Here is a 17,505-nt window from a genome sequence, read left to right on the forward strand (position 1 = left end):
CTGATCTAGTTTGAAATTTTTAGGGATGATATTTAATTTATTGTAACATGCCATTTAAAAATAATTTGGAATTAGAAGAAGGTGAGAGGCTTTTATGTTTATCAAAATAAGAAATGTGTTACAAATACTGAAACACATTAATTCATGCTCACTGTCCCTATTCATGGCATTACTTTATTTTTTCAAACTCTTCGCCAGCTTTATTATTTCAGCGTCTATTTTTAGGATACATTTCTTTAGCTGTGTCTTATCTATTGCTGTTACTGTGTGTTAAAATATGACCCTCAGTTTTTTATTATTTCTTTGGGGCAATATAATCTTATTTATGAGGATGGAAATACACTTTCAAGAAAACAAAACAAAGCAAGGTTTTTAGAGCCAGATAAATCACAGTCCGAATTTCCCCAAGAAGCCGCTAAGTGGCAGCACAGCCCTACCACTTTCAGCATCTCCTTGCCTTTCCGGAGCTCATTTAGGAGAAATTCTTGACTATTTCCAGTCTATCTTAAGAGCCATCATGATGTACCTTAAACTAGTCTGTTAGGAAACAAACCTGAGGAGGCGAGTTCTGTACTGCCTTTTTCTGGCTTTTCACCACCATTCTCATCTTGGCTGTTCGGCTCAATTTCCTCAGTGGTTGCCTGAAAAAAAGATTTTAAAACCCCCCTTGAATAAACCATCCCTTTGAAGGTTCTGAAAGGTAGAGGATCTCTCTTTTTTTCCAAATAGTAATATTTAGGCCAACAGGGCGCATTGCCCATCTGAGTTCATTCTTTTCTATTTCTTAGCTTCATGGTGGAGGCCTGGCTCTGGTGAAGGAGAGCGGGCTGCTGAGACGGCCGGCAGGGCAACGGCCGCACCCGCACCGCACCCGCATCTACACCCCCAGCAGCAGCCGCACCGCACCCACACTCGCACCCATGCCCGCACCCGCACCCAGCCGCACCCGCACCCGCACCGCACCCGCATCTACACCCCCAGCCGCACCTGCACCCACACCTGCACCCCCAGCTGCACCCACACCCCCAGCTGCACCCACACCCCCAGCTGCACCCACACCCCCAGCCACACCTGCACCCGCACCCCCAGCTGCACCCACACCCCCAGCCACACTTGCACCCGCACCCCCAGCCGCACCCCCACTCGCACCCATGCCCGCACCCGCACCCGCACCCGCACCCGCTGCCCGCCTCCCGCCCCCGACTGCTGCAGATGTGCACCCCATTCTTCCTTCCTTTCACCACCACGTTTTCAACATCGCAGCTGCCACCCACTCACTCCCAAACGCCCGCACTGCTGGCTTAGGGTCCTGTCACCGGTGGGGAAAAATTATTTTGTTAAGGTTACAAGCAGCTTGTCTTCGGCATAGATGCCTATGGCTCTTAACATTGTGGAACTTACTCTTCTTTTTAATTAAAAAAATAGGTTTTTATTGATGTTTTGGAGAGAGAAAAGATAGAAACACCGGCTGGTCATGGAATTTATTCTTTTTGGGGGCGCTATTTTATTTTATTATTACTACTTTTTTAACCCTCACCTGAGGATATTTTTTCCATTGCTTTTCAGATAGAGTGGATGGAGGGGGGCGGGGGGGAGAGAGAGAAACATCGATGTGAGAGACACACGGGCCGGCTGCCTCCAGCAGGGGCCCCGACCAGGATGGAGCGGCGAACGAGGCACTGCCCTCGGCCGGCATCAAGCCCTTCCGTCCACTGAGGGCCGGCCAGGGCCGAATTTGTTCTTGCTGCTCTCTTCTCCCGGGCTCTCAACAACCCTGCACCCGAGCTCCCATTCCTCATTCTTTACCCATTACGACCAGCACCTGCATCTCTAAGCCCTGGAGTCCATCAAAGCTCCAGTTTAGCAGACCTACCATCACCGTCACGGTGAACGGCTCACACTCGGCTGCTAAACGTTACCCTCAAACAAGCCTGTCTTCCAAATCTGGTGATTTCGGTTTATGGCATTCATCTTCCCCATCACATAAATTAAACTCGGGAGTGTTTCCTGTCATGAGTGCCCATCGTTTGCCAAGTCTGCCAAGGTTTTAGCACAATAGTTTCATACCCACCGCTTCCTTTCTGCTTTTACAGCGAGGGCTGAACTCTGCCTTTACTCCCCTGATCTTTACCTAAGATCTCTGGTTTGGGTCTCTCGGGTTTGGGTCTTGCTGTCTAATTCGCTTAACACATCACTATAATGTGCATCTCTCTCAGTAGTACCTCAGTTGTATCAGTGTTTTTCTTTTTTTAAATATATCTTTATTGATTTCAGAGAGAGGAAAGGAGAGGGGGAGAGAGAGGTAGAAACATCAATGATGAGAGAGTCATTGACTGGCTGCCTCCTGCACGCCCCCAACTGGGGATCAGGCCCGCAACCCAGGCATGTGCCCTGACCGGGAATCGAACCCCGATCGCCTGGATCCTAGGTCGATGCTCAACCGCTGAGCCACGTCCGGCTGGGCAGTTGTATCAGTTTTATGCTTGATGGAATTTATAACATTAAAAGAATTTATAACCACCTAAATGTCCAACAATTAAGATAAGGTTGAATGAATTACTACTTTATGTCCAAAAAATATCATGAAATCATAAAAGGGTGTTGAACAATAGTTAATGATAGGTGAAAATATTTATTATCTAATGTTAAAAAATGTAAACTGTATATACATATGATGCCTACATATGTAAGATTTTATATATGCTATGTAAATGCACAAATATTCCTGTTACTACATACATAAAAATGTATATAAAAAGACAGTATTAATAGTGATTATTTTTAATGTGCTTAAATTTTGAATGACTTTTTCTTCTTTTGTAAATATATTTTCTATATTCCAAAATGTTCTACAGTGACTATGTATGGCTTCTGTAATCAAAAAACAAAATTAATATAATTTTACTTTATCTTTAGTTGGGAGGCACTTGACTCCAGAGTGAATTCCAAAATTCTCCCACTACTACTGCTTGATAAAAGTAAATGAAAATTGAATTAAATACTCACTAAAATATGCCTCAACAACCAAAGAGGACAAGTTAATGACTATTGTGTTTGTTAGTAATTATGTCTTATTGTAAAGGGCTAAAGTTGAATTTTTAAAGTGTGTATGAAATATTTTATAAATTTTAACAGATTTTAAGAAAAAGACTACAAATGCTTTCAAAAGAGGCATTATCAAGTACTTTATAAAACATCCCAATGGGATCTCAAAAAGCTATGGATTTATTGATCTCTCATAAGTAAATACATTTTTCCCACAAATCAAAATTTGCCTTTCAAGTAATAGAAGCCCTTTAAAGTTAATGTATTGGTGGAAATGGCCATTGAATTATTTTTAAAAAATAAAACTTTATGCAAGGATGAAAGAATGGGCAACATACGCAAATCAACAAATGTGGTACACTATATTAACAGAATGAAGGGTAAAAATCACATGGTCATCTCAATAGATACAGAAAAGGCATTTGACAAAATTCAACATCCTTTCATGTAAAAACTCTCGACAAATTATAAATGTGCCTCAACAAATTAGGAATAGAAGAATGTACCTAAACACTATAAGCCCACAACCAGCATCATACTTCATGATGAAAAGTTGAAAGCTTTTCCTCTAAAATCAGTAACAAGACAAGGGTGACCACTCTCATAACTTCTAATCAACATAGTATGGGGAGTCCTAACAAGAGCTATTAGGCAAGAAAAAGAAAAAAGGAATCCAAACTGGAAAGAAAAAAGTAAAAGTTTTCTGTTTGCAAATGACATGATCTTATGTGTAGAAAACCCTAAAGACTGCACACGCAAAAAAAAAACCGTTAAAACAAGTAAATGAATTAAGTAAAGCTGCAGAATATAAAATCAATATACAAATATCTGAAAAAGAAATTAAGAAAACAATCCTATTTACAATAGCATCAAAAAGAATAGCCCTACCTGGTTTTCTCAGTGGTTAGAGCATCAGTGTGCAGACTGAAGGGTCCTAGGGTCGATTCCAACCAAGAGCATGTTCCTCAGCTACAGGCTCAATCCCCACCCCAGTGGGGAGCACATGCAGGAGGCAACCAATCGATGTGTCTCTCTCACATCGATGTTTCTCTCTCTCTCTCTCTTCCCCTTCCACTCTCTCTGAAAGCAATGGAAAAAATATCCTCAGGTGAGGATGAAGTAAAATAAAACAAAATAATAAAATAAAACAAATAAAATAAAATAATAAAATACTTAGGAAAAATTTTAACAAGGGAGGTAGAAGATCCATACCCTGAAACTATAAAATATTGATGAAAGAAATTGAAGAAAGTACCAATAAATGGAAAGATATATTGTGTTCATGGATTGGACAAATAATAATACTGTTAAAATATCCAAGCTACTCAAAACAATCTATAGATTCAGTGCAATCCCAATCCCTATCAAAATTGCAATGGTATTTTCCACAGAAATAGAAAAAAAACCCTAAAGCTATAAAAGTTCCCAAATAGATAAAGCAATCTTTTTTAAAAAAATATATTTTTATTGATTTCAGAGAGAGGAAAGGAGAGGGAGAGAGAGAGAGAGAAACATCAATGATGAAAGAGTCATTGATTGAGCCCATAACCCGGGCATATGCCCTGACCAGGAATCGAACCGAGAACACCTGGATCCCAGGTTGATGCTCAACCGCTGAGCCACGCCCGGCCAGGCTGATAAAGCAATCTTGAGCAAGAAGAACAAAGCTGGAGACATCCCACTTCCTGACTTCAAGTTATATTACTAAGCAATAGTAATCAAAACAGTATGGTACTAGTATAAAAACAGACACATAGCTCAATGGAACAGAACAGAGAGCCCAGAAATCAACCTATACTTTTATAGTTAACTATTTTTGACAAAGGTAACAAGAATACAAAATGGTAAAGAATAGTTTCTTCAGTAAATGGTGCTGGGAACCAGGAGGTCACAGTTCAATTCCCAGTCAGGGCCCATGCCTGGGTTGCTGGGGCTTGATCCTCAGTAGGGGGCCTGCAGGAGGCAGTCGATCAATGACTCTCTGATCACTGCTGTTTCTATTTTTCTCTCCCTCTCCCTTCCTCTCTCTGAAATCAATAAAAAAATATTTAAAAAAATAAAAATGATAAATAAATGATGTTGGGAAAACTCGATATCCACAGGCAAAGGAATAAAACTATACTCTTATGTTGCACCATACAAATATATCAATGTTTAAATGGAGTAAAGCCCGGCCGGGCGTGGCTCAGCGGTTGAGCATCGACCTAGGATCCAGGACATCACGGTTCGATTCCTGGTCAGGGCACATGCCTGGGTTGTGGGCTGGATCCCCAGTTGGGGGCATGCAGGAGGCAGCCGATCAATGACTCTCTCATCATTGATGTTTCTCTCTCTCTCTCCCTCTCCTTTCCTCTCTCTGAAGTCAATAAAGATATATTTTAAAAAATGTATTTAAATGGAGTAAAGACTTAAATGTAAGACCTGAAACTGTGAAACTCCTGGAAGAAAAGAGGGGGAAAGCTCCTCAGTATTGGTCTTGGAAATGATTTTATGATTTGATACTAAAAGTAAAAATAAATAAATGGGACTATATCAAATTAAAAAGTTTCTGCATAGCAAAGAAAATAGTTAAAATGAAAAGGCAATCTGCAGGATAGGATAAAAATATTTGCAAGTCAAATATTTGAGAAGGGGTTGATATCCAAAAAATATAAGGAACCCTTATAATTCAATAGCAGAAAAAGAAAATAACCCAAATAAAAAGTGGCAAAGGACCCAAATAGACATTTTTCCAAAGAAGATACACAAACGCCCAAATTATATGAAAAGATGCTCAGCATCACTGATCATCAGAGAAACCAAAACCACATGAGATACCACCTCACACCTGTTAGAAATGGCTATTATCAAAAACTCAACAAATACTAAGCGTTGGTGAGGACATGGAGAAAAGAAAGACTTGTACACTCATGATGGGAATGTAAGTTGGTGTAGCCATTATAGAAAACAGGATGGAGGCTCCTCAAAAAATAAAAAATAGAACTATCATATGATCCAGCAATCCCACTTCTGGGTATATATACAAAGGAAATAAAATAAGTATCTCAAAGAGACATCTGCATTCCCCATGTTCACTGCAGCACTATTCACAATAGCCAATGTGTGGAAACAACCTAAATGCTGAAGGGTAGATAAAGAAAATGTGGGATATATGGATGTAACTATGCATATACATATATTATGTGTATATACACATGTAACATACATTTTATATACATATGTAATATTTATATATATAATTTGTCTAGATATACAAATACTAATATATTCTATACTATGCACACACACAATGGAATATTAAGCCTTCAAAAAGAAGGAAATCCTGCCATTTGTGACAACATGGATGAAGCTAACGAACATAGCCAGACACACAAAAAACAAATATTGCTTGATCTCAGTTATACGCAGAATCTATAAAACACTTTAAAAAACCAAACTCATAATAATAGAGAGTAGAATAGTAGTTACCAGAGGCTGGGGCATAGGAAGAAAGGGGAGGAAAAAAAAGCAGAATGGTCATTGTCAGGGTCTGAGGGAAGGGGTCATAGGGGTTCTTTTTTAATGGACAGTTGCCGTTTGCAAGATGAACAGAGTTCTGCGGATGGATGGTGGGGATGGCTGCACAACACTATGCATGAAGGCACTTAGTACCACTGAATGGACATTTAAAATGGTTAAGGTAGTAAACGTTGTTATGTGTATTTTACAACAATAAAAAATTACAAAAAAAACACTGTTAAAAAATTATTTGCAAATTTTTAAGTTTAAAAAAACACACACAACTTTAAGTAACATGCTTCTCAAACTTCTGAAAGATTTTTACAATAGCACCTAGTGGCAAAAAAGTGCCTTTTCTTTTGGAGAATTGAGGTAGTTTTAAAATCTTCATAATTAGATGGGCATTTTCTAATGATGGATAACCATGTATCACTTCTGTTAGAACATAGTATTAAATTAAAATGCACTTTTAAAACCCTAGGCAGGAAATAGCACTGCATTTATATTAGTTAATGTATTTGGTAACTTTCTAATATACCAGCAAGCCTGACTTGAATCCTTTTAAAGATTTAATGAATGAAAATAGTTAAATAAGTCGAAGACCCTCTTATTATATGTAAGCTATATATTATATATACGTTGTGTGTGTGTTTACATTGTTATTTTAATGACTGATATGATAGTAGCATTTGAAGATCAATCAGTCGAGCATTACAAAAAAGTTGGGTTTTCTAAGTTAAAGTGCTCCCCACACACAGAAATGTTAGTATTTGATAGTATTTTTTGTTTTATGATGTTAATATAAAAAACACTGTCAGAAACACCGATTTTTAGGTTTTCTCCCCAAATGGATTCGATTATAGAAAACTATCTGAGGTTGGGAAACAAATTTGCAGTTAAATACTGATGAATGATGCTCTTGAGAGTACTGGTGTTTCCAATTACTAGAAATAAAATAACTACAAAAAACCAGACCAAAGCCTCCCCAGCCCCAAAATGAACCAAAAAATGGACATATTTTACTGAATCTCAGATACCATCAATTTTAAGTTGTATTATTTTGGGTACTACTAAGCAAGAAAATACACTTTCTGTTAAATACGACATTCTACTGATTATAAGACATCCTGATTCAGAGATGTTCAAATGAGGAAAGGGTGCTGCTTGGAATCAATGAAGTAAGACAACTCAAGTCCTTTAGACATCACTTAAAAGGCAAAGGAGACCAAAATCCCCAAGCGCTACTTCACTGGGAATTAGTTTACTAGCAGACCACATTCCAGCAATACGTATTTTACTTACGCGAGACTAATGGAGAACTTCCACTTTCAGGAATTCTCACATTTCTGGATGCATTTCTATATGGCTTAACGCTCAATCCTGAGCTCCCAGACGACCCAATTTATCTTCTCTTAAATGATGCCTTCAAGGTTACATACCGTGGTTACTGTAGCCACGATCAGTATTTCCTGCACTTACCATATGTCCGCATCGTTGGGCTATTTGGATGATCTCAATGAATTGTCAGAGCAAGCTTATAAGGTAAGTACCAATATGATTCTCTTTAAACAGGTGAGAAAACTGAGGCCCAGGCGGCTAAACGACTTCTCCAGGGTCACACTGCTAGTAGGCAGGGGAGAGGGGAACCCCCCCCCCGATGCTGCTGACCTCAATGCGCCATCATCTGGGCTGGGGGTCACACCCACTTCCAAGCTGTCCCCAGGGATGTCAAGGTTTTAATAGGTTGGAAGCAATCTAGAGCCCGAGGGTCCCAAGTTCACTGCCGAAATGATTCAAACTGCCCTTTCCATTCCCTTTCCTTGCCATCCACTCTACCTCATTCTTTCCATTCTACATCTCATCCGTTTATTCTGCAAAATATGAGAACTTTCTGGAATCTTTTAGGAGGCAATTTAACTAAGTCTCCACGTCCCAGGGAAGCTTGAGACCAGATTGCCCCCAGCCATCACTCCATCTGAGGGCCTTGGGGCAGTGGCCCAGCATAGTATCTGGCACGGAGCAGATACATAATCCACGTTGGGTAAGCAAATGTTATGCGCGTTATTTATGGAATGTGTACTCTCAAGCTTGCTTTAAATGCATACTACTCATCAAAATCAGCCTATTACCAGCAAAATATTCAGGATAAATGAAGAGAGAAAGCAAGCCACTATACAATTTAAGTAACATGAGCCCATTAAAAAATATGTGCTGAGAAAAAGAGGAGGGCACGCATTTAAAAAAATCTTAGTATTAATTCCTGAGTGGCCGGAGTAATAGATACTTTATATTTTCTTTATAATTTCCTGTATTCTACAGTATCTATAGACTATACATAATCAAGGGAAATTCCCAAAGCCAGCTGAATGAATTTGTATTTGGATACTCGATCTGGAAGGCACTCACATCATTACTTCAAAGGCAATGAGCTCAAAACTGGCAGTTTTAACCAGTCCTGCTATACTCCGGGATTTGCCTGAAACAAACCTGCCGGGCTGGAAAATTCACTTTCTGACCCATACTTTCCTTTGGTTCCTGCTAAACAGAGGAAAGGCCTTCCCCTCTTGAGAATGAAAACAAGTAAATAAAACAGATCCCTGGACACCAATGAATGAGAGCACAGAAAAGTTACAGGGGCCTAAGCCAGGAGCTGGCTTCCCCTTGACTGGGATCATGATCCAAACTGGCTCTGATGCCAGGCTCAGCCTTGAGGCCACGAGCTGGGGAAGGCAGTTTCCTGGCTGGAGAGGGACAAGGTCTACCCACAAAATCTACCAGGCACCTCGCTGCCTGGTGGGCTGGCCCAGGGAGCAACCCTGAAGAACGCACTGGAAATAAGAAGCGGGAGACCAAGAGCCGCTCTGAGACCGAGGGCACGGGTGGTCCCGTTTCCAGGACAGATGAACTATGAGAACTTGGACTGATTATTTAACCTCTACAGGTCAGACGGTGTGATGTCCCAGGTCCTCTGCTGGGCTACCACTGTGTGACTCTCAGGGGTTTCCTGGCTCCAGTCTTGAGTAACTAATCTGGACACAAGCCCGGAAAATCAGTCTACTTAGGTCTTGGCACCATGACCCAGGTGCCACATATGCCATGCCTGTGTTTCCTCTCATTTTACACCCCCCAAAACAGGTCTATTTTCACTGGACTAAAGAGGATCTACATGAGCAATCAGCCTCTCCATTCCCTAAGCCTTTTCTATTTGCCTTTTACTTCTCAAACCAACAACGTGAGGCTCGGATCCAGGTAAGATGGGCTGGGTTCGATTTTTTGTCCCTGATGTATAATTTCTTGAAGTCTGTAAACGCCCCTGTGCCTAAAGATCTTTAATGACTTTTAAAGAGCATTATATCTAACACTCTTATGACTACCCCTAGAAGGAGAAAAACAGCTTCTAAAGAAATGTCTGTTGACATTTGACATCTAGAAGGAATGTGCAGTTGGTCTCGGCTGTAAGGAAAACAGCACCTACTCAAATGCCTTCACGTTGCTCTCACTGCAAAACAAAATGTTCCATAAAAGATTTGCTTGTCTATTTTTCTGGATCAGGAGACGTTAGGAAAGTACTGAATTTTCAGGGGGAAAGGCCTGGGTCTCTATCAAGGTGGAAAAAACAGACCCGGTTAGTTAGTTTGAGAAAAGCAGAGGCAATAGGTTAGGTATCTAGTCACTGAGTTGGGCCCTTGGTCAATGAGGGAGAACTGCTGCAGGGGAGGGAAGGCCTGGCCAGCAGGGAGGGCGCAGCACCATCGGGATGAGTCTACAAGAGAGAGCTGATCAAGGGTCATGGAATGGAGGGACAGACGGATGGAGGGGTAGGGTCCTGGGGGTCTCGGTGGCAGAGGAAAGCCAGAATTAGGGGAAAGTAAATAGTAAGAGAAGCAAAAGGAGCTGCAGGAAGAGTCATGGGAGCATCTACAAGGAAGATCATCTTCTGGAAAAGGCTGTTCACACCTGCATGTGTGTCAGAGAATTACAACTGGAACGACTGACAGGCAGAGTTGGAAGACGACAGGAGTTCATCTCCTCTGTATGAAATTCACACCTGTTCAGGATGGTAATTTTGACGATCTTACTCTAATGCAAAAAACTTTACACCTATCACCTTTTGGGGCTTTTGAAAAATAGGGCGTAACTTTCTTTCATTTGTTGTATGGCGATATTAAAAATCACTTAAGGGCACCTCTGTCTCTGAGTTGCCTTAATACCATGTTAAGTGCTCTATATATATGAATTCTCCCAATAATCATTGGAGGCATGCATTATTATCTTTATTTTACATATAAACTGAGGCTCAGGAAGTTTAACTTGCTCAGGTGGGGTCTGATCTTGAACCTAGTGCATGCACTATTTTAGGAAAGGGTCATTTTTGGTACCATCAAGGAGAGAAGGGGTTAAAACACAAACAGAACGTACAGTGGATCAAGAACACACTGGGATGACACTGAGGGAGACACAAAACGTCTTTCTGTAGGCCACTGAACAAGATTAATTAGTTCTCAGGTTAGAAGACCTTCCAAGTTCTCTTTCAATCCTGGATTCCAGGTGTCTGCATTTGTGCTATGACATGATTTCTTTACAGAAGCCAATATTTTAAAATGGGGGGGGGGGGGAAGTGTTGGGTTTCCACTGGGAACTCTCTCAGAGAAAACCAGGAGGGGACGGAAAACCCGTCCCTCTGCTTGGAGTGTACAGGGTCTAGTCGTCCTCCTGACCTCTCAGCCCTGTTACCCTTCCTGTGGGCTCCTCACCACTGTCCACGCCTTTGTTTCTGCTATGCCAACATGTGGAATATGGGAATAGGGGAATATTCCCAGCATGTGGAATGGCCTGCTTCCCTCCTCCATTTCAATGCAAATCCTGCACTTAAGGTCAAGTTTCAAAATCCACATCCCACACAAGACCTTCCTGACTAACCCCAACCATAAGGATCTTACCCATTCTTTGCAATCTTACATTCCTTCTAGACTTTTGACCCTATTACCTTGCATTTAATTAGATCTAGTTTTATATACTTTCTTAATTGCTTTATGAAAACTGCTTTCCTAGCAAGTTTATGAATTTCTTTTTCTATTGCAAAAATGGGGCACAGAATAGGTCCTTAATTCCTGCTCATCAGTGAACAGGCAACCATTGGCAAGGTCACTGCCATCACCACCTCATCACTTAGAGATGATTCCATGGAGGAAGATCTGGAGTTGCTGGTGTCAGCAGATATAGCAGAACATCAAAAATAATAATGATAGTAAGCTTAACTTCATTTAGGACCTATTTCTAAAGTAAGAAAGCTGTGGTCCCAAGAGTTTCCAATGAGAAAGAGGAGGTAGAAGGAGACTGAAGAGATGACATAACGTTGCACAGAAGTGGTTGTGTTGGCACAAGAGGCTGACACTCCAGCCTCCTCCTGTCCCCCTGGAGTCTTGGGCCACCCTTCCCTGCAGCACTGTCTCAATTCACGCCCCTGCCTACTGCTGCTGTGCCCTCTGACTAGTTCCAGCTCACCCTGAAGGAACTGTGACATTTTAGTGGTGGGTGTAAAAAGTGTATCTGTCAGGAATGCAGTTTTTGGAAGAAAGACACTATTTAAAAAGAAGAACACTATTCCTTTGACAGCCCCACAGAATGGGGCAAATGAGTTAGAAACAGCAAACCAGGACCAAGCTGGTATCAGGCCCAGGCAGGCTCTGAGGTGCAGCCCCACGTTTTAAGTTGGTCACTGTGTTTTTTAAAAAAAATTTTTTTTAAATATATATCTTTATTGATTTCAGAGAGAGGAAAGGAGGGGGAGAGAGAGAGATAGAAACATCAATGATGAGAGAGTCATTGATCGGCTGCAGCCCGCAACCCGGGCATGTGCCCTGACCGTGAATCGAACCCCGATTGCCTGGATCCCAGGTTGATGCTCAACCGCTGAACCACGCCCGGCCGGGCAAGTTGGTCACTGTGTTTTGCCATCACCAATTAATTCTCCCGTCTCAGTAAGAATACACTGGCTGTAACGCAGTCAAGAATGCTTTTCTTGCAGTATGGAGAAAGAAATACAATGAGCAGTAGGCTGACTGGAGAAGAGATTCTTTGAGAATGGCTCTTGGGACAACACATTCTGGATGGGAAACTACTGGTGTCAAGTATGAAGAGTGTTTTACTAATGAGCCAAATTTCACGTAGCACAGCTAGCAGCTTGCCTTATAGTCTAATAGATACATAGAGGTAGTTATTACATGGAAAATAAGGCGAGAGTCCCTGTCATAGTTAAGGGCCTAAAATATACTAGAGACAGGGTAAAAAATGACCTTTGGAACTGCTAGTTTATTAAACTAGAAATTACTCCAAACTGGGCAGTTTTCCCAAAGAAACACACAGAGGAGAGACTCGCTGGCCTGTCCATTAATTTGGACGTGCGTCCGAGTCCGCCAGCATCAGGCTGCTTTCCGGGGGAAGGTTCACAAAGCCACCTTTTTGTTTGGGTTTTCATTGTTATACTATATGAACTTCTGAAATAATCTAATTTTCTTCAGATCACCTAAGTTTGCTTCTCTTAAAATAAGATGTTTTGGGGCTATGCAGTCAATCTGAAATCTTTCAACCCATCCTCTCTTCACCTTTAGGGAGTTTAGCAGCACAACCATGGTTGAAGTGGACACCTTGCATTAAAAAGAGAACAGACAATGTTCTTTTTATTTTGATCATCATAAAATAAGAAAACCAGTAATTATTGAGAATGAACATATTTTTAAAGGGAGCCTTTACTACTCCAAAAACAAACACAGAATAAATACCCCCTTTTCTACTCTTTTAAGAGTCCTGCACTTCATGCCATCAGTCTCCGTAAAGCCTTTCCCCGCAAAGGGTTAAAAGTTTAGAACAAGAGAGATTAAATAGAAAGTTTAGGCCTTATACTATCTGCTCTGTTCACTTATTCCTTGAACTTCTGTCAGGAATAAAATCTATTCAACCAGGGGCAAGGCTTTCTCCAAACTCAAACAACACAATGGTCAGAGGGCAGAGCTGTGAGAGGGAGAGAATACCTGCCTGTCAGCAGAGCCCTTAGGATGTGCTCCCATAAGTAATCTGCTGGCCTGAGTAAGCCCCATGTATCTACGATGTGGCAAATGTCACGGGACAAGCATGGCACCCACACTGTTGCTTTCCCAAAGTACACTGAGAAAGAGCTGTGCTCAACACTTTGTGCAAAGGGCCTGCGGCCTGAGAGAGTAACCAAATTGAGGAATGGAAAAAGGTTTATGAGGGGGACTTAGAAAACACTCATCAGGAAGTGTGGCAGGAGAGAAGTAAGAACAGAATTACTAACTTTCCCAGAAAAGCAAATCCAACACTGTAATGTCTAATTAATTTCAGGAACTTCTAATTTAAATTTAAGAGCATAAGTCACCCCGGACAGTGTAGCACAGTTGGTTGGGTGTCGTCCAGTGCACCAAAAAGGTTGCAGGTTTGATTCCCAGTCAGGGCACATGTCTGGGTTTGGCTTGATCCCCAGTAGGGGCCATGCAAGAGGCAAAACCGATGTGTTTCTCTCTTACATAAATGTTTCTCCCTCTCCCGCTCTCCCTGCCTCTTTCTAAAATCAATAAAAACATATTAAAAAAAAAAAAATTAAGAGCCTAAGTTAATGTTGACTCTACCAGCAAAGTTCCCATGCTTACTAGGAGAACTCAGTATTTCATCTCATGATGATTTGTAAGAACTCTTCAGACAGGGTAACATGCACATGAAAAATCTAATGAAATTCCAGGTCAAGAGACTCAGCATTTGCCTGGATCCCAAAACCCTGCTCCTGGAGACCAGCGACCATGTTACCATGGTGAGGAAATTAATCTGGTCCATTCCAACCTGAAACTCATAGGGCTTGAGCTCTACGGGGAAGAATTACATCCTTTCAGCTCCTCTAAGAAAACATATTTTATTCTTCAGAAGACAAATCCCAGAGATAAGAAAAAGAGCATCCAGTCCACGGGGTGGGTTTAGTTAGCTGGGTCATCTCACTCAGCCCTGGAGCTAGGAGACAAGTTTTCCTCGGGACCAAACCTTTCTAGGTGCTGCGGGAAAAATCATGACAGTTTTCCCCATCCTTTAGAATTCCAGCCCAAATGCTATAAATTAAAACTGCAGACATCAGCCTCTGGTGAGAACAAATGGGGTTGAACAGAGTCCAGCTCGCACCCTGAAAGCCAGGCTGCATCTGTGGTGGTGAAAGTTTGGGTGTGATCAGCAGGAGCCTTGCTGGTGTGATATCTAAGAACTCGGAATCTTCCCGATGGTGTTTTATGCTCCAAAGCGGCAAATATAATGTTCTTTTTTGTTTTCTGCTGCTCTTGAGTTATCCTACACTTCTCAGGTTGGCCATTCAATGGTGCTTCTACTTACTCTGAATTTAGTTTGATTTTGAATGAGCTTTTGTTTTTATAATTAGTAAAAAGCTGCCCTTTTATACATATTATCAAGGATGGGAAGCCAGGTTCTGATGGCAGCAGTTATTTTCAAATTGTATTAACAAGTCTGATGAGGTCCTGAACAAACAGAAAAAAAAGGTTTTTGAGGGGCTTATTTATTTTTCTACAACACTAGATACCAATAATGTGAAGACAAAAAAAGTTTTTCTTATTCATAATTTATATGACACCGTCTATTATACCCACTGTTAGAACTGAATTGTGTTTCTCCCCCAACTCCGAATTCATATGTTGAAGTCATAAACCCCTACCTAGCCCCTCAGAATGTGATATTATTTGAAAATAGGGCTGTTGCAGGTGTAATTCATTAGGATGAGGCCCATAGGGTGGGCCCCTAATCTAGTACAATGGGTGTCCTTATAAAAAAGAGATTTGGACACAGCCATGCACACAGGGAGAGCACCATGGGAAGATGAAGCCAGAGGTCAAGTGATGAGTCTACAAGCCAAGGGATGCCAGAGGTTGCCAGCAACCACAGAAGCCAGCAGGGAGGCATGGAGCAGGTTCTCCCTCGCAGCCAACAGAAGGAACCAACTCTGCTGCCACCTTGATTTTGGACTTCTAGCCGGCAGGGCTCTAAGACAATGAATTTCTGTTAAGCCACTCGGTTTGTGGTACTTTGTTAGGGCAGCCCTAGCAAATAAACCCACATAGGAATAAATGGTTGTTATCAAGACCTACTCATTATTTAAAGCAGATTCATTCACAATGGAATTATCCCAAAGAGGAAAAAGAAGTTTGGTTCTTACCGTCAGTTCCTGGGGAACAGAATTTGGCTTCTGTATGCTGATCTCAATGCTATTGCTGTCTTGTTTCTGCTCCACTAGGGACCCATTCCCTCTGGCCACACCTTCGAACATCTGGGATTTGGTTAATGGGGGGGCAAGTGCATCCGTGGGACACTCGCTTTCCTTTTCTGCCTCATCACCATGAGCTGTTTCTCCATTCATGCTGACTTTCCCGTCTACCTATAGAAACCAGAATGAACAAAAAACATGCTATGACTCAAAGAAAGACTATAATAAAATAACACATTCAGAATCACCTTAAAACATTATCGTTTGAGAATCAAAGTCCAGCAAAGAATAACATCTCTTATATGCTTCAATTGGTTCTAGAAATTAGGGCTCCTATAACTGTTATCTTTGAGGGTCTCTCTTTTTTCAATTCTCACCTGAGGATATTTTTTCCACTGATTTTTTTAGAGAGAGTGGGGGTGGGGGAGAGAGGGAGGAAGAGAGACAGAGAGAAACATTGATTTGAGAGAGACACATTGATTTGTTGCCTCTGGCTTATGCCCCAATTGGGGCCTGGGATTGAGCCTGCAGCTGAGGTATGTGCCCTTGACTGGCAATCGAACCCGCTACCCTTTGGTCCTCGGGATGCTCTAACTGCTGAGCCAAAGCATTCAGGGCTTTGAGGGTCTCTTTAAAAGGCACTCTGTCTTCTCAGGCCACTTCACATTAAATTATATTTTACGTTCACCTTACTTAGGGTATACTTTTATTTTAAAGAAAATCAAGGAAATGTACAAATACATGCCACATATTTGGGTTCAGTAATGGTTCATTTAATTTCTGACTGTTATGCCATAATTTTGAGGGTTTTCTTTACTGGTTAGCATATGAATGAGGTAGAACCCACCTTGGATCAGGACTATTTTACAGGTTATCCTGCGGGAGGAGGGAAAACGGGTACTCTTTTGACATGATCATGGATGGCAGGGAAACTGACGTTTGCTATGTTACAGTAAATCCCTACTTCTAGTTAATTTTATAATCCCAGTTTTTTTCAAGAAAAAAGGCCATGCACATTAAAATATTTTTGTTTTACACCCATGTCTAGGGAAGGCAGTGAAAGCAAGAAAGGAGGAGCAGAGTGTGTGGTTGGTCTGGCTTGTTGAAAGGCCTCTGGAAATCTCTGTCTTGAAGCTTGAGGCAATGTGCAAAATGACCGTAAGAGGAAGCTCTGTAGTTTGAGGGCCTCGGATTGAGTTCTGCAACCTATTAGCCATATCATCTTCAACCTCAGTCCCTCAGCTGCAGAACTTATAATAGTATCTCCTTGACAGTGCTATTATGGTGATTTTATGGATTAATATAGAGTTTAGAACAGTACCTGGCCAATTTTAAGTGTGTAAATAGTAGTTATTAATATTACTAGGCCTTCTAAAATATTTCAAAAATATTTCAGAAGAAACAGTGGAAGGCCAGATGTTAGTTATTCTGAATTAACCTAAGCCAGTGGCTTGCATACTCTATTACTTGTAATCCATAAGAAATTTAAATCACAACTAAGCACACACAAATATAACTGAAACCAGAGTTTTGTAAAACAATATTTACCTTTATTGTGCGTGATATGGTAGGTATTTTTCTTTATTGTATTCTATTCTACTTCATTTTTTAAAAATGTTGATTCCAAACCATTAAATTGATTCCATAACCTAGGAACAGGTGGGACCTCTCAGATTGAAAAACACTGCCTT

General features: G+C 41.2%; 1 protein-coding gene across 5 annotated transcripts in view; it reads right to left on the reverse strand.

The window, feature by feature from the left end:
* Nucleotides 1-17,505, reverse strand: part of LIMCH1 (LIM and calponin homology domains 1) — a 299,516-nt gene that overhangs the window by 34,296 nt on the left and 247,715 nt on the right. For all 5 annotated transcript variants that reach the window (XM_087827676.1, XM_016206753.2, XM_087827673.1 and 2 more), the window contains 2 exons: nt 15,767-15,985; nt 554-641 (listed from right to left, as the gene is read on the reverse strand). In XM_087827676.1, the coding sequence (XP_087683802.1) occupies nt 554-641; nt 15,767-15,985 (307 nt within the window). The remainder of the gene's footprint in view (nt 1-553; nt 642-15,766; nt 15,986-17,505) is intronic.

The sequence above is a fragment of the Miniopterus natalensis genome, chromosome 1 (assembly GCF_054644295.1).
Source record: "Miniopterus natalensis isolate mMinNat1 chromosome 1, mMinNat1.hap1, whole genome shotgun sequence".
NCBI classification, from domain to species: domain Eukaryota; kingdom Metazoa; phylum Chordata; class Mammalia; order Chiroptera; family Miniopteridae; genus Miniopterus; species Miniopterus natalensis.